General features: G+C 38.4%; 2 protein-coding genes across 2 annotated transcripts; both read left to right on the forward strand.

The window, feature by feature from the left end:
* The first annotated feature begins 1,337 nt into the window (after nt 1–1,337).
* Nucleotides 1,338–4,783, forward strand: LOC102794437 (5-hydroxytryptamine receptor 3A-like). The gene is made up of 9 exons (XM_087852377.1): nt 1,338–1,359; nt 1,994–2,157; nt 2,354–2,398; nt 2,525–2,631; nt 2,922–3,091; nt 3,188–3,354; nt 3,573–3,783; nt 4,218–4,403; nt 4,488–4,783. The coding sequence occupies exons 1-9, from the start codon at nt 1,353–1,355 to the stop codon at nt 4,781–4,783; spliced, it is 1,353 nt and encodes a 450-aa protein (XP_087708503.1). The 5' UTR covers nt 1,338–1,352.
* An 8,404-nt stretch (nt 4,784–13,187) lies between these two features.
* Nucleotides 13,188–23,199, forward strand: LOC102793853 (5-hydroxytryptamine receptor 3C-like). The gene is made up of 11 exons (XM_087852772.1): nt 13,188–13,358; nt 14,387–14,559; nt 15,200–15,263; nt 16,834–16,997; nt 17,165–17,209; nt 18,550–18,656; nt 20,434–20,603; nt 20,732–20,895; nt 21,176–21,386; nt 22,080–22,289; nt 22,371–23,199. Exons 1-11 carry the CDS (start codon nt 13,205–13,207, stop codon nt 22,652–22,654), a joined length of 1,746 nt encoding a protein of 581 aa, XP_087708898.1. The 5' UTR covers nt 13,188–13,204; the 3' UTR covers nt 22,655–23,199.
* The last annotated feature ends 3,449 nt before the right edge of the window (nt 23,200–26,648 follow it).

Consider the following 26,648-nt stretch of genomic DNA (forward strand, 5'->3'; position numbering starts at 1 on the left):
GTGATTTAGAGCCACACACACAGCTGACACGTGAAGCATGACATACCATGAATTTTGGTAAATATAATACATTGTTTTACAATGAGTATTTTTTTCAAAGAGAAAAAAACACCATTCTTCAAGAAAAAATATGCAAAGATATTATTGGATTGGTATTTTAAGAACAAACATGAGCATGTTCATGAATATTAATAAGTACACTCTCTCTTATGTTACTTTTTTAATTGTAAAAAAAGGGGGGCTGAACACGTGCTGTTGTCTCAGACGATATTGTTTTCTTACAAAAATACAAAAAATGAAAATCTTCTGGAAATGTATTTTATTTCTCCATTTTTTTGTAACTCGTCAGTGCAAGAGGAGACTTTAGTGCATCATGTTTACTGATCCTGCAACTGTAGTTAAACTGCCTTTATGACGTGTTTGTAGTGCAGACAAAGATAATACAAAGAATAAATAAAAATCTGCCTTTAAATTATAACTTACTGTTTTTCATGATTTAAAAAAAGATATTCAAACATCAGTGCAAGCCCCCTAAACCTTATAACTGGTTATGTCATCCTTTGGCAGCATGAACTGCAATCAAGCATCTGTGGTAACTGCTGATGCGTTTCTTTACGTCACTGTGGAGGAATTCTGGCCCACTCTTCTTTGCACAATTGTTGAAAAAAGGAAAAGGTTATCTGATAGGAGGTTTTGCATGAAAGCAAAGTCAACCTGTTTGTCACACAGCGACACCTCTTCATTTGCCTGTGATCAGCAGGTGTGGCACTGACATCGCTGCGGTCAGTCCTCAACATTTTTCGAGTCACACACTGAGGTACATAAACTGTGGTTTATCTGCATGTTGTCTGAAAACACCTACAGGCAAAGCACTTGCCAGCCTTTAGTTTTGCCTGCTCCACAACTTTTCCATGGGTTTGTCCACATCACGTTTTGTTTAGTGACATTATGTATATCTTGGCCATGAAGGCTGACTTTAGACTTGCGAGAGTTCGTTTCCCAGATAAGTAGAGACACACTTTAGGACTGTAGGCGCTGACTAATAGGGCTGGCAGCAAAATTTTTTGAATGTGTCCATTTTTTAAAGATTATTCACGAGTATATCAAAGAACAGTTTCCAAAGCAGCTGGAATACAACAATTTCACTTTCAAAATGGTAAGGTATACCTGCATTGTGTTTATGTTATGTTATTCCTTAGGATCAATACAGCACCACCAATTCAATACATCCTCTGTTACTTTATTTAAACATTTCATCATTTAACCATCAGACCTTTTGATTGTACTTGCTTTTATTCAAGGGTCTCCTGTCATCAATCAAGTCTACACTGATTATTTCCCTCAGTATCTTCATGCCAGGTAAGAAGTTTCTGAACCATACTATGTTTTCAGTTTTATTTGTCATATGCAAGTTAGCACAGGGTCAACATTGCAATGAAATGTGTTTGACGAGCAGCAGTCACTCAGCAGCATGATACAGTAGGAGAAAATATAATAAAATATAATGAAATAAAATAAAATATAAAAATATAAAAATAGTAAGGAGCTAAATATTAGAGAGACATGGTAAAAGAGAAAAGATGACTAAATATATATGTATCTATAAATATAAATATATGTACACTAGTGATTAAATAACAAAATCTTGAAAAGAAATATGACGGGAGGGTAGATGGGATATTGCACAGAGTATTTGAGTTTCATTTTCAACAACAGGTCAGCATCAGTTTCAAAAAGAAAAAGTCTAGAAGAAAGTTTTTGGTGTCTACAGAACAATGTTTGTGTAACAGAGTAAAAGAACTTCAGGATTAGTGAAATTATCTTGTACTGAGTTATAAATTGGAAATTCAAATCAATACAGAATTCATTAAATTCCAAATGATTTCTACAAAGTACAAGATAAACACTGATTTTTTTTTTTCTTGTGAAAATCTCATTGCAAGCCAAACATTGCAACATAATTACACTCAATATTATTTCATTGTCTCATCAGCTTTTTGCAGTAATTACACCATTAGCTGCTCTCAGCCAACCCAACCTGCCCTGCTGGAGGCGCTGTCTCCGGTCTTTGACTTGAGTGACATACGGCCTGTTAGGAACATGTCAACATGCACCAATATCACTACTTTCTTCACTCTGTATGGGATTCTAGGGGTGGTATGTTCACCGATCAGAACATCACATCACATAAAATGTAACAAGTGTGTATACAGACTGCACTCTAAAACTCTTTAAGTAAAGGCAAAATACTTACAGAAATGGATAAACCATATCCACATTGCTCAAATGATTCTCTTTCCATAGCAACACCAATGTTTTTTAATCCCTTGGCATATACTGGGTTGTCTTTCAGGATGAAAAGGCACAACTCTTGACCGCTTACATTTGGCTACAGTGTGTGAGTACTGCAATGATCCGGCTACATTTGTTCTTCTGTGATACAGGAATAATCATATTTTTTAAAACATGATGATTACGTGTAGCATGCGCGATCTATCCATTGTCATGAGTTTTGTTCTTTTAGTTGTGGATGAATGAATTTGTCAGCTGGGACCCAGTCCAGTGTGGTACAGACATGATGTCTCTTCCCTCAAGCCAATTTTGGATTCCCGATATTGTAATCAATGAATTGTAAGTGATATATTACCAAGCCTGTGCCTCTCAAAGCATACACATATTATAATCTATGGCACCAAAACAAGTCTTTTCCTTATATTTTCCTAATAATAAAAACATTTTGTATTTGTCTTTGTTAATGTTTGGTCATCTCTCAGCAATTTTTATTATATGTAACTGTGCAGTTGCTATGTTTTTTATAGGTCCATAATTGTCTAACTACTAGACACTGTAATTCTTAGCAAATGTTTAAATAGGTGCCATGTTTGTTATTCACGCCATCATTTTTCTAATTGTTCTTACAGTATGGAGGAAAACAAGGCACCGCCTGCTCCCTATCTGTACCTGTACAGTAATGGTCAAGTGAATCTCGCTATACCTGTCAGAGTTGTTAGTTCCTGTAACCTCAATATCTACACCTTCCCCTTCGACATACAAAACTGCATTTATACCTTCAACTCCTACTTGCACGATGGTCAGAAAATATTTTATACATATACATTACATGTGGACAATTAGTGAGCTCACCTTTAGCTCAGTATTTTCCTCTTTGCTTTTCCTCTCTGCACAGCATCGGATATAAAGATTTCTCTTGGAAGATCTGCAGAACTAATAACACAGATGTCCCAGAGTGTGATGGCCACCATGGGTGAATGGGAGCTGCTGGAAATCACCGCCAGTAAACTCAATCATGATGGAGAGGATGACAGTGATTATTATGATGAGCTTGAATTTCGTGTAGGTGGATTGCAGTGCCAATAAACTGCTGTAACTAGGCAGAAAGGAGCACATACTTGGGCTTGTTCACATACCTCGTATTAATGTGTCTATAATGCCTGTTTTGTAAATCCAACACAGCTAAAATCACGATTTGCTTACATACACGATCCACTTGGTCACGATAAGAAGATTTCACAGCACAAACATACCTGACCAAGTTTTCCCTTATTGTACAGATCAAAGTGAAGCGCCGGGCCACTATGTATGTGGTCAACCTCCTCCTCCCCAGCTGCTTTCTCATCACAGTCGACCTCTTCAGCTTCCTGCTGCCACCACAGAGCGTGGACAGGTCCGCCTTCAAGATGACCCTCATCCTCGGCTACACCGTCTTCCTGCTCATCATGAATGACCTGCTGCCGGTCACCGGAAACACCATACCCCTCATAAGTTAGTGACACTCAACAAAATGTCTACGGTGATTTCTTGAAACTGTTTGTAGTTATGTTTTTTAATTATTAACTTATCCTATACTAAAAAAAAACTATAATATGAAACGTACTGGTTAAAGAAAGTTAAGGGAACCCTTACATCCCATATCAGACCTCGATCTTATAGAGTCAAGTTGAAAATCTGTACTCACATACATACTGTAATGCAGTATTAGCATTGTATACTTATATACTTGTTATAGATACACATACATAACATGTGTGAAATAGTCAAATCAATATTATTATGTCCAAATTTGTAAATACTGTTCACTTTTTTTTAAACTATATGCATTTAAAGAACAGCTTTTAAGATAAAAATATACAGATTAGTGGCTTAGACTGTGACATTGTAAACTTGTATTGTTTCTGGGTTCCTTCGTCTCTCTGTAGACGTGTTCTTTTCTCTCTGCCTGGCTCTGATGGTGGCCAGTCTGCTGGAAACAATCCTCATCACCAACCTGCTGTGTGGGTCTGCTGACTTCTCTCCTGTCCCTCGCTGGATGAGAGTCCTTGTTCTGCAATTTCTGGGTGTTATTGTTTGTATGCCACGAATGAATAAGAAGCCAAGAGTTTCAGGTATGTCAAACATAAGTAGCGAGTTTAGAAATCTAAGGTTACAAGATTAGGTGACTATGAATATTTCTTCTTCACTTTGCTTAGAAACAGACCTTAAGACCAGGACTGCTGTGGCAGCTATTGAAACTTATGTGGGGCTTCAAGAGCCAAAGGGGCAATCAGCGGAGGACCTGGCTGTGTATGAACTCAAGAAACTGGGCAAGGACCTCCAGGCCATTCGCCTGAAGGTTGATCAGGAGCTAAACGACAGCCAAAGCTCAGAGGAGTGGATGCAGGTGGGTTTCATCATAGACCGCCTGCTGTTTGGCCTCTACATTCTCTTCATCTCAGTCAGCTTTATCACCATCATCATTATCTGGGTGAACTCATACAATAAGTAGACAACTGCCATGTGTTTTAAAGCTCTCCATTTGTGCTAGTGGGTTGAATGTTAGTGGATTTGGACCAAGATTTTGTCATTTTTGTAGATGGTGTGAAAAACTACTGTCTTAGAGCACATTTATGCAGTATGTATAGTATAGTTATACTGTATTTTGCATTGTTGTTTCATACTGGACTTTAAATTAGCTCTGCTGCATTTATAATCATTCATCTTTACCCTTCTGTGTTGTACTGTACAATTTTTAAATGGAGGAAACCACTGTATACAAAATAAAACGTCTGTAAAATTTAATTCAATTTGTGAGTGACATTCATTTAAAAACGCACAATCACATCCCTGTGTAGATTATATAAATGGTATTATATAGTATAATGTTTCCTTCTAAGTGCTTCAGACTACAAGCTGCACTTGAATCATACATTTAACCCTCTTTAGACTGTGGGAGGAAGCCAGAGCACCAAACCTATCGAGCCACACAACATAAAAAGTTTACACAGACAGGTCCCAAAGCAATCACGCTCAAACAGGGAATTTAGCTTTGAGACGTTATGCCAATCATGGCACCATCTTCTGCTTTCCATTTGATATTTAAAACTTCCAGTTTCAGCACTGTAGTTTTTGTTTAACACAAAGGTAGGCTATATGGGATATTCTTTTTTATTATTATTATTTATATTTTATTGCTTTTCTTATTTATACAGCATGTACAACAATACAACTTAATTACAGTGGGGGGGGGGGGACAAAATAAAACAAAAAAACAAACGGACAAAAGCAAAACAAAACAAAGCCGAAAAAAACAAACAAACCAGAAAATACAATGAGATTATACAAAATCGGGCCTCCCATTTTGTACATATTTCAACCATTTCAACCAGTAATCCTCAAATGAGTCCGCCTGCAACTTTAGCCTAAAAGTTATTCTTTCCATTAAAAAAATAGTCTACAGGGTGGGCCATTTATATGGATACACCGTAATAAAATGGGAATGGTTGGTGATATTAAAGTCCTGTTTGTGGCACATTAGTATATGTGAGGGGGCAAACTCCTCAAGATGGGTGGTGACCATGGTGGCCATTTAGAAGTCGGCCATCTTGGATACAACCTTGGAAATAATGTTTTGATAGGGTGCATCTCTATATGCATTCTCGAATATATAAATAATTTCTTCATTCCCAGTCGATAACTGGGGATGTTTTAGCTTTTTATTCAGGAAGTCCCTCAGTTGCAAATATCTAAAAAAAATCTTGATTTTGCAACCCAAACTTATTCTTAAGATCCTGGAAACTCATCACTTTTCCATCTTTCAACAAGGTAATGTATGTGGTGAGGCCTTTATTAGCCCATGTTTTAAATGTCGAGTCGGTCTTACTAGGCAAAAATTCTGGGTCATATGTAAACCAACTAAGGAATCTGGCCCTCTGTTTTAATTGATACTTTTTAAGTACTCTTTTCCATGTCTTTATTGAGCTTACTATCCAAGGGTTGCCTGGGAATCGTAACTCTGAGGGATCACCTATCAGTGCCCCGACAGGGAAGTTACCTCCCAAGAAAAATTCCACTTCCTTCCATCTTGAACAGTATCCAGGTTTAAACCAGCCCACCAGATTTCTTATTTGAGTTGCCCTATGATAGTCATGTAGGCAAAGGAGGCCTAGTCCTCCTTTTTCCTTGGGAAGCTGAAGTGTTTTAAACTTAACTCTTGGCTTTTTACCCGCCCATATAAATCTAGAGAGGATCCTATCCCATTCTGCAAAGTATCTGTCAGGTTTTTCTATAGAAACAGACTGGAATAAGTACAATATCTTTGGGAGCATATTCATTTTATGGTGTCTACTCTAGAAGAGACGCTTAGAGAAGGGGTTAATGACCATCTGCTAATATCTACCATGATATCTTTTTTAAGTGGGGAGTAGTTGATTTCTTCCAAACTGGTTATATCCTTTGATAAGTTAATGCCCAAATATTTGATAATTTTTTTTGTCCCAGCCTAGTTTGTGTTTGCTGAGCAAATTTGGGGGGGGGGGGGGGGGGGGTAAAAGCTACTAAGAACTTGTGTTTTTTGTATATTCAGTTTCTATCCCGAGCAGAGATGGGCAGTAACGCGTAACTGCAATCGTAATCGGATTACTGTAATCCGATTACTTTTTTCAAGTAACGAGTAAAGTAAGGGATTACTATTGCAAAAACGGTAATTAGATTACTATTACTTTCCTGTAGGAACGCTGCGTTACTAAAACCGTGATTTTTTTTGCGAGAATGTGACAGTGACGTAAGCAAGTGCGACGTTTGTGACAACAGCTGTGTGCAGATCAACAATGGATAATATATCGAGTGCGGGAGAGAGTATGAGCATGCAGCGTTTAAAGCGTGGAAGTACTGACCTTACTTTAAGCTTGATTCCACAAAAACATTAGTGTCCGTTGTGCGTGGGAAGAAAACTTCTTTTTACAGCGAAAAAAAACCCCCTAAACTTCCAAGCAATCACAGTGCGCTACGACGTAATGGGAAACTCACAGAGAAACTCGCGGATTCTTCCACTGACCGCTGCAGCACACCTGCACCAGGGTAAACCTCCGCCTGCCCCACTCCTGCTTTACAGGTGAAAATAGAGCAACAGGACCGCTAGTCTTTGACTTTATTTATTTTCTGCTGTGTTTTACTTGCATCTATTTGAAAGACTGAGTGTAAACACAAAAAATATTTTATTTTATGTGCTGGAATGTGCAGAAAATAAGTTTAAATGTTAAACAAATTTCTTCCAGTCAGAGAATGTTGCATATAATTAAATTTTTGCTTGATGCATAAAGTTAAAAGACTAAAACTAATAAAACAAGTTTTAAAAAGGGACTTTTGCATTTGATTACATTTTGTATGATGGATTATGCAGAAAAAAGTAGAAAGATTGATTGCTTTATCACCTATTCAGGTTTTAAATTGTTTTTATAAATGTAACTTAGTAACTAAGTGACTAAGTAATTAATTACTTTTGAAAATAAGTAATCAGTAAAGTAACGGGATTACTTTTTTTGGGAAGTAATTAGTAATTAGTTACTGATTACTTTTTTCAAGTAACTTGACCAACACTGATCCCGAGTAGGACCCATACTCCTTTAACACTGACATAAGCTCCATAAATGATTCAGTACTTTTTGATAAGTAAACCAAAACATCATCTGCAAACAAGGCCAATTTCTGCTCACTTCCAGCAATATTAATCCCTTTTATTTTATCATTCTGCCTAATCCTTTGAGCCAACGACTCTATAAAAATGGCAAATCAGAGTGGACTCAGTGGGCATCCTTGTCTTGTGGACCTTTCAAGCTTGAAAGCATCTGAAAGTTCACCTTTGATCTTTATTTTTGCAGTTGGACTATTATACAAAGCCCTCAATATTGTAATGATCGACCCATTAAACCCAAATTTAAGCATTACTTGGAATAAAAAATTCCCATCTCACAGAGGCAAAAGCTTTTTCAAAATAATATACAGTGGGGCAAAAATGTATTTAGTCAGCCACCGATTGTGAAAGTTCCCCCACTTAAAATGATGACAGAGGTCAGTAATTTGCACCAGAGGTACACTTCAACTGTGAGAGACAGAATGTGAAAAAAAATTCCATGAATTCACATGGTAGGATTTTTAAAGAATTTATTCGTAAATCAGGGTGGAAAATAAGTATTTGGTCAATAACAAAAATACAACTCAATACTTTGTAACATAACCTTTGTTGCCAATAACAGAGGTCAAACGTTTACTATAGGTCTTTACCAGGTTTGCACACACAGTAGCTGGTATTTTGGCCCATTCCTCCATGCAGATCTTCTCAAGAGCAGTGATGTTTTGGGGCTGTCGCCAAGCAACACGGACTTTCAACTCCCGCCACAGATTTTCTATGGGGTTGAGGTCTGGAGACTGGCTAGGCCACTCCAGGACTTTCAAATGCTTCTTACGGAGCCACTCCTTTGTTGCCCAGGCGGTGTGTTTTGGATCATTGTCATGTTGGAAGACCCAGCCTCGTTTCATCTTCAAAGTTCTCACTGATGGAAGGAGGTTTTGGCTCAAAATCTCATGAAACTTGGCCCCATTCATTCTGTCCTTAACACGGATCAGTCGTCCTGTCCCCTTGGAAGAAAAACAGCCCCATAGCATGATGTTTCCACCCCCATGCTTCACAGTAGGTATGGTGTTCTTGGGATGCAACTCAGTATTCTTCTTCCTCCAAACACGACGAGTTGAGTTTATACCAAAAAGTTCTACTTTGGTTTCATCTGACCACATGACATTCTTCCAATCCTCTGCTGTATCATCCATGTGCTCTCTGGCAAACTTCAGACGGGCCTGGACATGCACTGGCTTCAGCAGCGGAACACGTCTGGCACTGCGGGATTTGATTCCCTGCCGTTGTAGTGTGTTACTGATGGTGACCTTTGTTACTTTGGTCCCAGCTCTCTGCAGGTCATTCACCAGGTCCCCCCGTGTGGTTCTGGGATCTTTGCTCACCGTTCTCATGATCATTTTGACCCCACGGGATGAGATCTTGCGTGGAGCCCCAGATCGAGGGAGATTATCAGTGGTCTTGTATGTCTTCCATTTTCTGATGATTGCTCCCACAGTTGATTTTTTCACACCAAGCTGCTTGCCTATTGTAGATTCACTCTTCCCAGTCTGGTGCAGATCTACAATTCTTTTCCTGGTGTCCTTCGAAAGCTCTTTGGTCTTGGCCATGGCGGAGTTTGGAGTCTGGCTGGTTGAGGCTGTGGACAGGTGTCTTTTATACAGATGATGAGGTCAAACAGGTGCCATTCATACAGGTAACGAGTGGGGGACAGAAAAGCTTCTTACAGAAGACGTTACAGGTCTGTGAGAGCCAGGGATTTTCCTTGTTTGAGGTGACCAAATACTTATTTTCCACCCTGATTTACGAATAAATTCTTTAAAAATCCTACCATGTGAATTCATGGATTTTTTTTTCACATTCTGTCTCTCACAGTTGAAGTGTACCTCTGGTGCAAATTACTGACCTCTGTCATCATTTTAAGTGGGGGAACTTGCACAATCGGTGGCTGACTAAATACTTTTTTGCCCCACTGTAGCTGGTATTTTATTTAAATTAATATGTCTAATAATTTGCAGAAAAAAATCCAACCTGATACAAAGTATCTTGATACATAACTCATAAAGGAGAAAAGAAAATTAAATTTTAAATTCGACAGAGAATTTGACGCAGTAGTGACGCAGAAACACAGAAAGTGATTATAATCAAAGCAAGTATACCCAAGATGACATGAGGAATTTTGTTTTATTATTATTAGTAGTAGTAGTAGTATCATCTCAGGTTATTTCTTTGTTCTCATCGAATGGGTGAATTTTAATATATTTAAAAAAACACGTTCCATAAAATAATAAAAGCTTGTTTGGCAGACTAACACCTGCTTGTCACGGGTTTCTCTGATTTGCCTGTGATGGGCATGTGTGACACTGACGCTACTGTGGTCAGTCCTCAGCATTTTCAAGTCACACACTGAGGTACCTTACATTACCTGTGGTTTATCTGTGCTTTGTATGAAAACACCTACAAGCAAAGCAGCTGTCCTGCCTTCTGCTCCGCATCATTTGCCCAAGGTTTGTCCACATCACGCTTTGTTTAGTGACAATATGTATATCTTCGCAGTTTAGTCTTGCAAGAGTAAGTTTCCCTGATAACCAGCAGACACACCTTTGCTCTGCTGCTGACTAATACAGCTGTCAACTTTTTTTTTTTAATGTGGCAATTATTTAAGGAGATGATTATTCTGTAGTATACCAAATAAAACAGTTTCCATTCAAAAAACAGCTGGAATACAACACTTTCACTCGCAACATTATGGTAAGGAATTCTTCTTTCTCGTTACATTGTCACAAGTGTTACTGCTGAAGTTAAATACTAATAATAGTGCATATCTGTTACTTGAATACAAAATGTTATTACCATTTTTTATCCATAAATCCTCCTGATTGTGATTACAGGAGCTTCTTACGTCACTCAAGCCAACCATGATTTTGATCTTCAAGACAGGTATGTGTTTTGTTAAGCACAATGAAAGTGTTTGAGTTTCAGTTTTAACAACAGTAGTTCAGTAGCTAATCAATGATGTTAAATATAGTAAAAGTATGAGCATTAAATCTGGAGAGAGACAACTGAATTGACAACTACTGAATTCATTTCAGTCAAATCCCATTGCAAGCCAAACACTACAACGTAATTACACTCAGATTCATGATTTTGTTGCCTCATCAGCTCTTTGCAGTGCTTACATGGTGAACTGCTCTGCACCAGACAAACCTGCCCTGCTGGAGTGTCTGTCTCCAGTCTTTGAAGTAAGTGACATATGGTCTGTGGAGAAAATGACAAATTCCACCGATGTCAGCACTTTCGTCGCTCTGTGTGAGATACTAGGAGCGGTATGTCACCTGTCACATGAGCTTATTTACAATGCCGTTAGTGCTTCCCAACAGTGTGTATACAGATTTTATCTTTTGGTATCTATTGTATCTGAAACTCTTGAGTTGACGGACTGTCACAAACTAGTTCAAACTTATTCAAAGAGAGACTTTCTGTGTTTTCTGTGTTAGAGACTTTTTTTTCTGGTCTTTCAGGATGAAAAGGCTGAACTTCTCCTCACTTATTATTGCACTATGTACTGCAATAATTTTAGTAGCCCTGCAGGGGTTTGCCTGCTATTTGTGCTGATACCAATTTTGTTGTTTTAGTCTTGGATCAATGAGTTTGTCAGTTGGGACCCATTTCAGTGGCGTACTGAGCTGCTACATCTCCCCGGAAACAAATCGTGTGTTCCAGAGCCTGTAATCAACGAGCTGTAAGTACAAAATCATTTACTCTTTATCTCAAACTCCGCACAAGTATTTCCAAAAGAGCAGACATCTAGAAACTCTAAAAATGAATGTTTCAGCATTATGTGGGATACTCTGTTGTTGTAAATGCCACAAATCCTCTGTGCCTTTGTCTTGAAATTACAAATCTAACTTATATGCAAACAAGAGAATATGATTACCCTTAATTAAAAACCCTAAATCGAATCCCGTGATTTGAGAATGTTGAATTTTTGGATTTTGAAAATGGTTCTCCTGAATATTGTGCAAAAAGACACATCGAGAAGTATTTTTACAAAATAATTTAGTTTTACTTTTTCGCTGTGACATAATGGGGTTAGTGTTGGGGTTGTTTGTCAACATCAACAGTGCCTTTAATTTATGCCATGTCCTCATTTCACACATCTATTCACAAAAAAACGCCCTGTTCCCTGTGTAGTAGTACGGTGGATGACGGTCTACCTGTCAAGGCTGTCAGCTCTTGTAACCTTGATATCTGCACCTTCTCCTTTAACATACAAAACTGCTCTTATACCTTCAACCCCTACTTGCACTTTGGTAAGAACATTTAACAATTATGCATATCAGTTTCACCCTTTTTAATTATATCTAAATTGAATGTGAGCTCTGACTAAAGTCAGCATTTTTCTCTTTACTTTTCTTCCCCGCACAGCAAGGGACATAAAGATTTTTCTTGGAAGACCTGCAGAAATAAAGGCAACAGTCTCCGAGAGTTTGATGGCCACCATGTGTGAATGGGAGCTACTGGATATCACCTCAGATAAAGCAACAGAGAATGATATTAACAGTGATGGTTTATGTGCTGATGAGTTTAAATTTCATGTAAGTTGATTCTAATGAGAAGTTACAATAAATAGTAAGATAAAATCAAAGCTATGTTGTAATTTTTTCCCTATATTTTTAAATGTTTAACATTATTGCAAAATTAAAACACACCTAAAAATATAAATTCAGTCTAAATCCTGAATTATACAGTTATATATCAAACATTCATGTACCAGGTAATGACAAGCATGGTACACAGCTTAAGAGTACCTCAGTTATCTCTTCTTTTCTTTCCACAGATCAGATTGAGGTGCCGGGCCACTATGTATATGGTAAACGTCCTGTTCCCCAGCTGCTTTCCACATAGCGTGGACAGGTCCGCCTTCAAGATGACCCTCATCCTCAGCGTCTTCCCGCTGATCATGAATGACCTGCTGCCGGTCACTGGAAACACCATACCCCTCATATGTGAGTAACACTCAACAAAAAGTCTACACTGATTTCTTGAAACTGGCTACATTTGTGTTTGAATAGAAACTGGACTGGGAACATTCTTGTGTGTAAAAAATAAAATAAAAATATGTAAATCTTACATCGAACAGGTTTTCATGCCAACAGTATTTAATGCTAATGTTTATGTCCAGGCACACGCACAAATTCAGTCAACTAGGCTGCGACATTGTAAATCTGTATTGTTTCTGGGCCTCAGCACACACTCTGTCTCTCTGTAGACGTTTTGTTTTCCATCTGCCTGCCTCTGATGGTGGCCAGTTTGCGACAAATAAACCCCATCACCAACCTGCTGTGTGGGTCTGCTGACTTCTCTCCCGTCCTTCACTGGATCCGAGTCCTCACACAATTTCTGGGATTTCTTGTTTCCATGGCACCAATAAATAAGAAATCAAGAGCTTCGGGTATGTAGTTTTTTTTTTTTTTCCCTCAAATCTCTTTATTTGGTTTTCCAGTGTTATTTATCACAAAGGCAACTAAGATTCAAATATAAATGATTACATATATACAATAAAAATTAAACAAAGTAAAAACAAAACAAAACAAAACAAAAAAAGCAACAACAAACAACGAAAGAACGTTGGACAGAGGATGCTATTTATCGAACTACCAACGAGGCTCAGTGATCATGTATATCTGTACAGTATTGAAGAGATCTATAAAAGGTTGCCAGGTTGAATGGAATTCCTCCAACCTCCCCTTTAGTAGGAGTTTAATTCTTTCCAGCTGCAAGTGTCTCAATACATCTTGTATTAACGCTGATGTGGTAGGAGGCACCTTTTGTTTCCAATTTAGTAGAATCAGACGGCGTGCCAGCAGCGTCATAAAACGTATCACATTATTTTGGGTGGCTGACAGGTCTACAACAACCGGCTTCACTCCAAATAAAGCGCAGATTGGGTCTGGCTTAAGTGTTTGGGTATGTAGTTTTTAAGTAGCTTTGAAGTGGTTTAGAATCAGTAGCATGAGGAAATTCAGGATAACAGAAATAATTGATTTTACAGAGTTCAAAATAATTTATTTTGCAAAGTTGTAAAAAAAAAAAAAAGACCTAAATCAAACAATCCCCGGCACATGAACTGCTCCACAGGAAGGCAGCACAGGACAATAAAAACCAAAATAAACGGCATATACTGAGGGGCTGTTGTGATTGTAAATAATAAACAATAACTGAACATTGATATGTGCAATCAATAATGACTCAATTACACACACATGTACCTATCTATTTGTTTATATTTCTATACTGTTTATACTATATTTATTTTCAGAACATATTTTTTATTTTTTATTTATGTATTTTTTCAATAGTTAAACTGATTGTTTGCTTCCCTTGCTTTGCACTGAATGGATTAGCATATAATTTTGTTGTGCTATTAGCATTATGGCACTAAAGATTCTGATTCTGATACTTTTTCTCTCATTGATTTAGAAATAGACCTTAACACCCCGACTGCTGTGGAAAATATTGAAGATTATGAAGGGCCTCAAGAGAAAAATGGGCCAGCAGTGGAGGACGGGGCTGTGCAGGAGCTAAAGAAAGGGGGCAAGGACCTCCAAGACATCCACCGGCAAGTCAACCAAGGCTCAGAGGACTGGATGCAGGTATTCAAATATTTATCTATTTTGAGTGTACAAAAATACACTGTAAATATGTTTGCCAACCCTTATGGTCTTTTAGGATGGAGCCTTGGATATTTAATTTGTTTTTAAGACTGGAAAAACATGAAAAAATAATGTTGTGATATCATAAAAACAGAGGCTCTCCCTCTTATTGAAAACCCCTATAGATATGTCTGTATTTCCTGAGATTATATCAATAATATGTTTACACAGTGTTACCAGTTACAAAATGTAATTTTATCTGCAACTTAAGAATACAATGATGATTGAACCATATTACAGTGTGGTACTTAACCCAAGTAATCTAAAACATCAGTTTCAAGACCAAGATACACCTCATTCATTATTCACACTTGTAACTACTGTTTATTATGTATATCTAACATCTAAAAAATATAAACTTGCTTTTACATTGTGGGCATACAAGGAAGGTTTGCATAAATTTCATACCAGATGTTTAACAGATGTAAGATGAAGAAATGTTTAACAACGTCAAGGTTTAACAGTTAGGTTCGATTTGAACGTTGATTTTTTTTAATGACCTGTAATGACTGTCTTTAAAAAGATTCCCACGCCACTATCACACCACTCAAACTGACAACCACAGTTTTAATGTTTTCAGTGCTGCTCGCTGAAAGTCAGGCCTTCAAAGCTTCTATTGATCTTCATCTCTCTGCTCATGCATGGTAAGTTCCTATAATGCACAAATACACATTTATTTATATTATTAAAAAATAACTAATTCTTATGTCTGTGAAGGTTCTCAGTCATCCAGGTCATCGTAGTCAAAGGAGCTTGCAAAGAAAAGCGTCTGGACTTCTTTAAGTTGCTTGAAGACGTTTCACCTCTCATCCGAGAAGCTTCTTCAGTTCTAAGGTCAAATGGCGGAGAGTCCCAGATTTAAACCTAGTGGGAGTTTCCCCCCCACAGAGGGACAAAAGGACCCCCTGATGATCCTCTAATCGCCTGAGCCAAGGTGTGAAACTGGGTGTGGGTCCCAATCAGCCAGAGTTTCAGGTGAGCTCATTGTGAAACCTGGCCCCACCTTATCATGCGAATTCCTGAGGTCAGATGGCCCAGGATGTGAGTGGGCGTTAAGGCGTCTGGGGAGGGAACTCAAAACTGGATTATAGATGGCAGAGAGTTGGTGTCGTAAACCACCGCCTCTGTTCAAAGATGGTCGCTCAACCATCTGTCCTCTCTGTCCAAAATGTGAACATTGGCATCCTCGAAAGCGTGTCCTTTATCCTTAAGATGCAGATGAACTGCTGAGTCTTGTCCTGTGGAGGTCGCTCTTCTGTGTTGTGCCATGCGCTTGTGAAGTGGCTGTTTGGTCTCTCCAATGTAGAGGTCTGGGCATTCCTCGCTGCACTGTACAGCATACACCACATTGTTAAGTCTGTGTTTTGGAGTTTTGTCTTTCTGGTGAACCAGTTTTTGTCTTTTGTAAACCATTTGACCTTAGAACTGAAGAAGCTTCTCGGATGAGAGGTGAAACGTCTTCAAGTAACTTAAAGAAGTCCAGACGCTTTTCTTTGCAAGCTCCTTTGACTAATTCTTATATTATTGACCATTTGAATCTCCTGTGTAATTAATTGTTGATGTGTTGATTTTCTCACAGTCACTATCTGAAATAGTAAATAGTATTTAAACATATAAATGACACATTGTAATGGTTCATCAAACTGTGTTATTATTTGCACTATACCGCTTATTTTATGTGCATAATCTTCAGTGTCTCCAGACATCTTATTAAAAAATAATCTTATTACAAAATGATGTTATACCTGTTGAAATTCCGAACTGCAAATGTGATTTCCTATAGTCCGATTATAACACCAATTAAAAGATAAAGTGTACATGTTTTGTATTGGAGGATTTTTTTAATTTAAGGTCATTGTACTTGACTTGTTCACTTTGTCAGCGCTGACACTGACAGTTAGCTAGTCTTATAAATATTCAAGGAAGGGGAAACATGAGGTAGTAGCAGCCAAAAATTGTCTAAAATACACATTTAGCCAGAAATGTTATGGACCATGTTGTCCAATTTATTCCTGTCTACATTTTAAAGATTTTACTTTTAGATTAAAAACTGAAATTCAAATTTGAAACTTGATAAAGTCAAGTTTAGATTTAGATAAATGTAGATATACATGATGCCTCACTCGTATTTGGGTCGCGTTTGCCAGAGTTGTAATTGTGGGCAAAGGTATTTGCTGCGACATCATAAGGGCACATTTCTTCTTTCCCTTGTAGCTCAGTACAGCTGCACCATACTGAACTGCTCCAACCCTGATACACCGTCACTGCTGGAGGCTCTTTCGCCAGTCTTCAACCTGAACGCCATTCGACCTGTGATGAACATAACAACAGTCACTAACGTTGGCCTTTTCTTAATTGTGTTTGGCATTATGGGAGTGGTAAATGACACCTTTGTTACCATAAAACCATTTCATTATTAGATCATGTGCATGCGCTTTTCTGCATACTGTACAAGATTAAGAGCATAAAATGGTCAAAAGCAATTTTCCATGAGGGCAATTTTTAATTTTTTTGAGAATAAATAAATGAAAATCTTCTTTTTCAGGATGAAAAAGCCCAGCTCCTCACAACATTACTATGGTCAGATATTGTAAGTAGTTTTTTCATAGTACATTTTCAAGCAATAATGAAACAGCTGATTTCTACCCATATCTATGCATAAAAAATGTTTTTATAGATGAAAGTTTAAGTTTTGCCCTTGAAATCTTTTTGGGCAGCAAATAGGCAAACCCATTAGTGACATAAAAGTGTTAAGATTAGGGATGCACCGATATCGGGTATCGGCCTCGATACCACATTTTCTAAAGTACTCGTACTCGTTAAAAGTCCCCCAATACCGGGGACCGATACCACGGTCTGAGACCTGTCTATGTTTGAGCGGCATGTAAGGGGTTAATCACAGGCGCCGAGTGCCCGCCCCCAGGCCCCGAGTGCCCGCCCCCAGGCCCCGGCTGCAGCTCAGAGCTGAGAGAAGGGCCGTGTGGAACTATTTCAAAGTGAACGAAGACGCGAAAACAAAGGCGGACTGCAAATTGTGCTCAGCGAAATTGTCCAGAGGAGGCTCAAAAGGTAGCGCATTTAACACAAGCAATTTAATCAAGCACCAAATACACGACAACGAGTACAAAGAGTTTACCCACGCTTATTTACCCACGCTTATTAGCACAGAGGAGCATAGCTGATGCTATAGCAGTGGGACAGAAAATAGTTGGGCATTTTAAACATTCCGCCTTAGCCTACTCCCGCCTCGAGGACATTCAGGGACAGCTCAACCAACCAATAAAGAGACTGCAGCAGGACGTACAGACGCGCTGGAACAGCACGTATTACATGCTCCAGTCTCTCATTGAGCAAAAGCGAGTGCTGGGCGTGTCCGAGCACGAACTCCCTGACTATCTCACCGCTCACCAATGGGCTCTTATGGAGACGACTGTTGCCGTCCTCGCCCCCTTTGAGGAACTAACTAAAAAAGTGAGCAGCTACGACGCACTAGCCTCTGATGTCATCCCAGCTGTGACTGTGCTAGTGAGACTTCTAAACAGAGAAACAGACGAACAAATTTAAAATTAAATCTTGTTTTTTTATAATTATTTATTCTGTAATATGTTGCATACAACATGCTTTTCATTTTAAATAAATGTTCTTAATTCCAAACTAGTCCCTTGTTTGTTTGTTTTTTGTTAAATTATAGGACTAAAGCTGTTACCTGTAAATTTAAATCATGTTTTTATTAAGTACTCGGTATCGGCGAGTACTGAAATGCAAGTACTCGTACTCGTTTCCAAAAAAGTGGTATCGGTGCATCCCTAGTTAAGATAAAAGAAAAGTTTTTGGGGTTCCCTTTTAAATTGAATTATCTCGAGTTTTTAAATGGTAGCCAGCAGGTTTTATATTGTGTTTATGTTTACATCTGCATGGTTTGTGTTGCAGAAATGGGAAAATGAATTCACCAAGTGGGACCCAGAAAGCTGTGGAACTACTCGGATTTCAATTCCAAGAACAAATCTCTGGGTACCAGATATTGTAATCAATGAAATGTAAGTGCCATCTTCAAAAATTCGCAGATTAAGATCATTTCTTTTTTATGTATATGTTATCTTGAGACCTAGCCTGACGCATCATTAGCCAATAAAGAGCTAACTCTACTAAGCAGCAAAAACAAAAATGGAGCATACAGGTGAAAGTAGAAAGGCATGGTCTCTGTGCATACCGTTGTCAGGAAATATTTAAGTTGTGACTCCAACTGATTTCCATCTATCCATTTTCTTGCTCTTATCTGGTCGCGGGGTCAGCAGCATCAGCAGAGAAGCTCAGATTTCTCTCCCAAGCCACCTCCTCCAGATTAGTTAGGGGAACAACGAGGCATTCCCAGGCCAGTCAAGAAAAATAATCTTTCCAGCTTGTCCTGGGTCTTCCCGGGGACCTCCTCCCGTTGGGATGCGTCAAGCACACCTCACCAGGACGCATCCTTATCAAATGCCTGACCATCATAACTGGCTCCTTCCAACTGTCGTAGTTTGCTGTGTGACAGACCCAAACACAGGACTTATACACGGGGGAGTAAACCCAAAACAGCAGCTTTATTGCTGGAAAAACTCCAACACTGATACAAAAAACAAAACCAAAAACAAGAAACTAGAATCATGAAACTCAAACCAAAAACAAGAAACTAGGAAACTTAACGTGGGAGTACGGAAGAAACACACGCAGCACAGAGGTACATCATGGTTAACAACATGACAATGGACAGAGGAAAACTTAAATACACCAGGGAGTAACGAGGGAATGGAAAACAGGAGGGAAACAGCTGGGACTAATCTGACATAACGAGACGAAGGGGAAGCAAAACTCAAAACAGTGAATGCAGGACACAAGACTATCAAAGTAAAACAGGAAACAAAAGACAGGTGCAGAGACGCAGACTTGACAAGGAGGCAAGGCTGACAGAGAAAACGGAGTGAACGTGAAGCACAGAGACAAGAGTACAAACGGCGACATGGAGACACGGCTGACTGGGGAGACACGGGGAACACAAAGACAGGGGAGAGTAGACATGAAACGTGGGACACGGAAACAAAAACTAAACACAGGCTAAGATGAAAACTGAGGGAGGGAGCACTAAGATTCCTGAGAGCTTAAGAAATTAAGATAACCAAAACCAAGAACAACAATAATCAAAGAATATTTAACCAAAAACACAAACACTGGGTCACCAGACCCAGCACCTTGACATCAACATGGAGAAGTAGCGGCTCTAGTCCGAGCAAAGTGGTCCTGAGCTGGGATAGTAACTCCATCCCAAGCAGAGTGAATGGTTCCTTTGGTCGTGTACACATAAGCGTCTTCTGAAGGCTCTTCTCTTTGTGTGATCCCTCACCCAGGACCAATTTGCCATGTGAGGGGACAAAGCTCCCTGACAGCATAACCCCTGGGATCAGTAGGACACACAAACCCCTCCACTACTATAAGGTAGCAATTCACATAGGGGTCCAACTGATGTCAGTGGAATAACATAACAATAGTGTGGATAGGATAATAGAGCGGCTTGATAAGACTGCTATCCACTATATAAAGGTATAATCTTTTTGATCTGCCTCCTACAATATTTAGCAGACAGAACGAAGCACACAAGTTAACACTTAGCAGTCATACTTAATATTAGGCGGCACTAATAAACCAACTGTAAGCCCTTTCTTCATACATTTTCTATTTCTGCCATGTAGCTATCGGAGTAAACTTAATTTTAATAATGAAGGCTCTATCAGCATACAGGTGCATGTGTTTCTACATTTTATGTCTTTCATCTTCCTGCAGCATGGATGAAAACACAGCTCCAAACGTCCCATATACCTACATGCATTCTGATGGTACTGTGAGTGATTCACAGCCTGTCAAAGCCGTCACCTCCTGCAGGCTTGACATCTACTTGTTTCCATTTGACATTCAGAACTGCACTTTAACCTTCAACTCATTCACACTCAAGAGTAAGTTCATGAGGATCTATCACAGTCTCTCCTATGAAATGAATGGTTTCGTTTATAATACAGTAAAATTATTTTACTGACATTGATATGAATAGTCTTGTCTGACAAACTGACTGTTTTCCATGCAGGTAATGCTCTGCAGCTTTATCTGGCAGGGACTCTAGAGAGGATGTTTGAATACTCTAAATCTATGACGGCAACGATGGGTGAATGGGAATTAATTGGAATTACAGCAAAGAAATACACACTACCATCTACAGCATCGGGCTTTTATGATGAAATTCGCTTCCATGTAAGACACTCTATTACACTATACAACTATAATGTTATTGTATGATTTAATTATTCATACTATAAGAAAACAGAGGACACAAAGGCAAAGGCTTTTAGAAAGTAATCCGAAACAAGAGTTTTCTCTTCATTATCAGATATTTAACTGTTCAGTTAGTATATCAGAGGAACCTAGGATCTATAGAACATTTAAATCAAAAACATCTAAAAGTTCTAAAAACATCAAAAACACCCAGGAACATCAGCACCGTCCTTAGTGTTAAATTCTCACTTTGCTGCAGATCTCATTGCGGCGCCAGGCCATGCTGTACGTAGTGAACCTCCTGCTCCCCAGCTGCTTCCTCATCACCGTGGACCTCTTCAGCTTCATCTTGCCTCCCAAAGAAGTCGACCGGTCTTTGTTCAAGATGACACTGATCCTGGGCTACACCGTCTTCCTGCTCATAATGAATGACCTGCTGCCTGTTACTGGAAATGACATACCTCTCATAAGTGCGTTTACATTGTCTGGTTTGGTATACATTTCGTCCCAATGTGACTTTTCGGCCCAAATACTAAAGGGTTGCTTGTTCTGAGCCACCTAGAGATATAACAGTATAACTACCATAATGTAATGATGAAGCTACATGTGAGAAAGAAAACGATGGATAATATATTCTTAAAAGTATACCTTTAAAAAGTACAAATCATCATATCGAATTATTAACAAAGTGCCAGGTTTTTGGTTATAATGCACAGTTATTTTTGTTATTTTGTTTCAACTTTCTGTTTGTAGGTCTGCTGATTTCAGTTTAGTTCTTATTATATGAAAATGTTTAGTTTTAATCTAATTTTTATCAGTTTCAGTGATAGTTTGGGTCTTTTTAATTATTATTTATAAATAATGCATGACAAATATGTCAGAATCAAGATTTAGGAAAATCAATATATGCATCACAACAAACACAGAATTTTTGAGAGCAGTTGACTCACAGTCTCATAGATTAAAGCGTCATCTGTGACCATTTTTGTCACCGAGCTGACAGGGGCTGAGGATATTTCTTAAATAGTTTACGGCTTGTCTCCATTCCCCTGAATAGACCAAAAATATTCATGATTTTAATTTTTAAATATTTTGTCTGGATTTAACTTGTATTTGTCTGTAAAATGTAAACATTAATTATTATTCCACTATCATTTTTATAGATGTTTTCCTTTCTATGTGCCTGACTATGATGATGGGCAGTCTACTGGAAACTATTGTCGTTACAAGCTTCCTGCACGGTTCCTCGAACTATTCTCGAGCTCCTCGCTGGATCAGAGTGCTTTTTCTTAAAATCTTGGGTCGACTAGTATGCCTTCCTCCAAAGCCCAAAGATCGAAACGACACAGTGATCCAAAATCCAGTCACACAGGGTAGGAAACAAGATCAGGATATGCAAATTCTTAAAAAATGTCAAAGCTGACATAATTTTCTGACTTGTCTCCGCTCAATAGAAATGCCAATCTACTCTCCAGTGACAGAGGAATCCAAGACTCTGGAGCAGAAGGGGCCACTGGGTGAGGACAAAACCCTGCAAGAGCTGAAGAGCCTGGGCAGAGTCCTCCAGGCCATCCGCCTTCAGGTGGAGCAGCATCTGAGCAAAAGCCTGAGCACAGAGGAATGGATCCAGATAGGTTTAATCATAGACCGCCTGCTGTTCATCCTTTACATCATCTTCATAACAGTCAGCTTCATTACCATCATCATTATCTGGGTGGTTTCATACAATGCAGCCTAATTTAAATTTTTAGCTTGTCTGTTCTTTAAACTCTTTGTATTCGTTTTTCTTGTTTAAAAAGAACATTTAACACCACACACTGAAATACTTTACCTTAACCATAATTCAATACATGTTTTGTCATTTTAGTATGCCAGTTATGCAAATAAATATATAGCAGAGCCGTGTTTTCCAACAAAACCCTTCATCTGTCTTAAATTTCAATGACTTTGTGAACCAATAAGACAATTAAATCAAGATATTTTAAAGTCCAGATAATAAATCTTACAAATATTCTAAGCTGTGTAAAAGCATCTTAACTGATGATAGTTTTATACTGAGTTCTTGTGAACCCTATACATACATTTTCTATAGCAGCAGTTTTCTGTATTTGATGTTTGGTGCTAAATTACTCAAAAGGCTTCAAAATTAAAATTAAATTAAATAATAAAACAAGAGCACTCATAGTGTGCAAGTCTGTAGATGATCCAGTGGAAACTAAAGCATTTTCCTAATTTGTGTGACCCTAAACTATAAAGCATTGCATACTAAAATGGTGTATTTTATTATCTTCACCCATTTTGGCTGAAATTGTTTGCTTCTATAAGCTGTAAAATTCCTTTAAAGCCTGAACAACACTAGAGGATCCTTTTTTTGTTCTTGAAAATGGACTGTTTATTGACCCTATTGATGACATTTTTAAAAAATCTTAAATATTAAATTCAGTATAATTTTCATTTGTGTCATATTTGCTACATCCTGCATTTGTTTGTTATTTTAATGCTTAGAAAAAAATTCCAATTTATTTCACGCTGATGATGCAGAAGTTTAAAAAAAAAAACCAAACTCATGTAGGAAATATGACACGGGGGGTTTTAAAGGGTTAAGATGTTTTCATGTACTGTGTGATTTTGCTACATTTATGGCGTCATTGTGATTGGGAAAAACTACGTTTTGCACAGTTCTCTACAGGCGTTTTCATATGATATATTACTCAGTGTGCTTTGGGGGGTTTTGTAGTCAACTTTGATCTTGGGATATAACAATGCTCTGATTTATTCCATTTGAATTCTCACCACCATGGTCATCACACTGAAAATCTTAGGATCTATATGATTGGCCTTGTTACCATGCCTTTGCCAAACTTTATGGTATGCTGAAGAGGTAATTCAACCATTTCATTCAGCTGTGTTGGAGTAGGGATGGATTCAAAGCTGCAGGACAGTAGCTCTGGAGTAATTGGAGTTGGAGACACCTGGTTTGAAGCATATGGCACACCATTCTCTACTGGCCCCCTGTGGTCATCTTACACACAATGTAGCATGCTGAAGTTGCATGTCACATACAATGATGCAATGAGAATCCTCCTTAAAATTACGGAGCCCCGCAGGGGACATGGGAGAAAAAAAAATTAAGACAGACTTTTGCGAGATCTCGCAAAACAAACTCGGCAAAAGTTTTAGCCGCATTCTTCGGAGGCCGCCAGCCTGAAGCCGACCGGGAGGTCAAGGCACGATGTGCCGGGAAAGCGGTGTTCCTCCCGGCTGTAGTAGGTCTCGACCTCCCATTAGCTTCGAGATGGTGGGTGTCAGATCTCCGAAAACGTCGGAGCACTTTTGCAAATATGTGATGTCTTGTAAACCGAGCAGGTATCTGACGTTTACACAACTACATTCACGCCTCAAAATATCTTAAAAGTGTATTTTGTGACCCAGAAAGAGTAATATTACAACTAAGTAGCTGCCGCCATTGTTGGAATTCAACTTTTGTGAGATCTCGCAAAAGTTTTGCGAGATCCCGAGTTTGTTTTGCGAGATCCCGAGTTTGTTTTGCGAGATCTCGCAAAAGTCCGTCCTAATTTTTTTTTCTCCCATGTCCCCTGCAGGGCTCTGTATAAAATAGCCAGAGGGGGTTGTAAGATGTTTTTTCAGATGTTTGGAACTGCAGGTGTTTGCACTTTTAAAGCACTTTTAAGAAAGTCAATATTTGGTTGGTTTTATATATTGTGCTTTTTTTTCTTTTGTATAATCATGAACTTAAGTCTGTTAATAAAGCTTGATTAATGAATTATATAATCACATGGAGCACAAGCATACTTCCAGCCTATTGTAAGATTGTGTTGTATAGATTACATTCAAAGTGTTTTTTGGATTTTTATTAAGAAAAAAAAACATCAAGACGACACAAGCAAAGGGAGAACACACAATTGTATTCATCAAAATGATGTATTAATCAAATTGACATAGCATAATTTTTTCACCAAAAAATATATGTTCAAAGCACCAGAACGGTAGCCCAGTATCCCACAGAACTGTCACATGATCTTAAACAGAAGCTGTCAAATCAGCTCTGCAGATGGGGCAATCATAATTAGGGATGGGTATCGTTTAGGTTTTATCCGATACCGGTGCCAAACCGGTATTTTTGAAACGGTGCCGGTGCTTAAACGGTGCTCGAACCGGTGTTTTAAGAATGGAGAACACAAACTTTGTTCAAAAACCTCTCATGTTTAGCTGTTTTTCTTTGTAAAAAGATAACAATGTTAGCCTTTTTTGTAGCTATAGGGCATATATGGTATCACTCTATCAAACAAGAAGACAGCCGCATGTACTAGGGCTGGGTATCATCACTGATATCTAGAATCAATTCGATTCCAATTCACAAGGTCCTGAATCGATACGATTTGATTCAATTCGATTTGGATCGGGGAAATTTTGCCTCAGACAGTCAGAAATATTATATTTCAGATCATGCATCAGTACATTTCCTTATTTTTATATCTATAAAAAGAAAGTTGACACTTGCAAGACTTCATCAGAGGTGTAAGCATTTTATAAAAATATTCTGCAGTAGATCAAAAACGCTGCTGAAGTGAAATTTGTTCAGTATTGAACAGCAGAAATGAGGTTTTCTTTTCAGAAGTAAGTAAAAGGAAAAAAAAACAGCGTCCGACAGCGCTGTACATAATAAGCAAGTTAATAATGCAGAAAAACAGATTTTTAGATGGGAAACTGTTCTTGAAGTGTACAGAGAGAGAGAGAGAGAGAGAGAGCTGTGCATGAAGTGTGATTTTATCGCTGGAAGGCAAAACAGCAAAAGTTAGAGGGAATCCATGACGATGTTTATGTGAAGCCTACACTGTAAAAATGTTTGTGAAATTAACAGTAAAATTGTGTAAAATCTTCTAAAACTTGTTAAAATCCAAATTTCCAAAGCTGGCCAGTGGGCCAGACTAGAGTCTGTGCTGGGCTGATTATCTTTCAAATAGACAGCTGGTTATCTCCTCCATGTTAGTCATTTCTTTAATTTTGCACCACGTTCAATCAATTTTAGCCAGATTTAGTAAAAGTTAAATTAATCATTTGCTCAAATATTTATTTTTTTAATGCCCAAAGTGTGTTAGTATTTAAAACTACACAAGCTCTACCTTGGCAAATCACTGAGCCTGAGAGTTTGTTTCTGTTCTTTGATTGGACTACTTAAATTATTGCGGGAGTAGCAAGCTTGGCGGCTCGTGCCTTTACGCACTCAGTCTGCAAGCAGATTGGTGGAGATGTGTATACGTTGAGATATTCAGCTATTTTAGCACGAGCAAAAGTTTTGGTAAGCTAACATTGCATTTTCTGTTATCTTTAAATACATTAGAGTATGTTTTCCAGTAATAGTATTAATGGCGTCTGACCGAGCGATAGGCTAGTCCTATTTTTTCCATGCTGTTTTCAAGCAGTGGTTATTATAAGGTCATAGGAGGTTAGTAACCTAAAACAAATGTGCTGTTGACAGCTACAATGATTTCGTGCTCTTTTTGCAACAAAACGCTGAAGATGTTGAGGGGTTATGTGCTGCATTGTCGAGTTCACAGGAACAAACCCCATCATTTTTTCAAATGCATCTGTAGTGAATGCAGGCATACATTTTATGCTTGTGCGGCCTTTAAAGCCCATTTCTATCGGGTTCACAATGTACCTGCACCCCTTATTGCTGGTAGCGCCATTTTTACAGACTTAAAATGTGC

This window comes from Neolamprologus brichardi, chromosome 15 (genome assembly GCF_056152115.1).
Source record: "Neolamprologus brichardi isolate AB-2024 chromosome 15, ASM5615211v1, whole genome shotgun sequence".
Classification (NCBI taxonomy): domain Eukaryota; kingdom Metazoa; phylum Chordata; class Actinopteri; order Cichliformes; family Cichlidae; genus Neolamprologus; species Neolamprologus brichardi.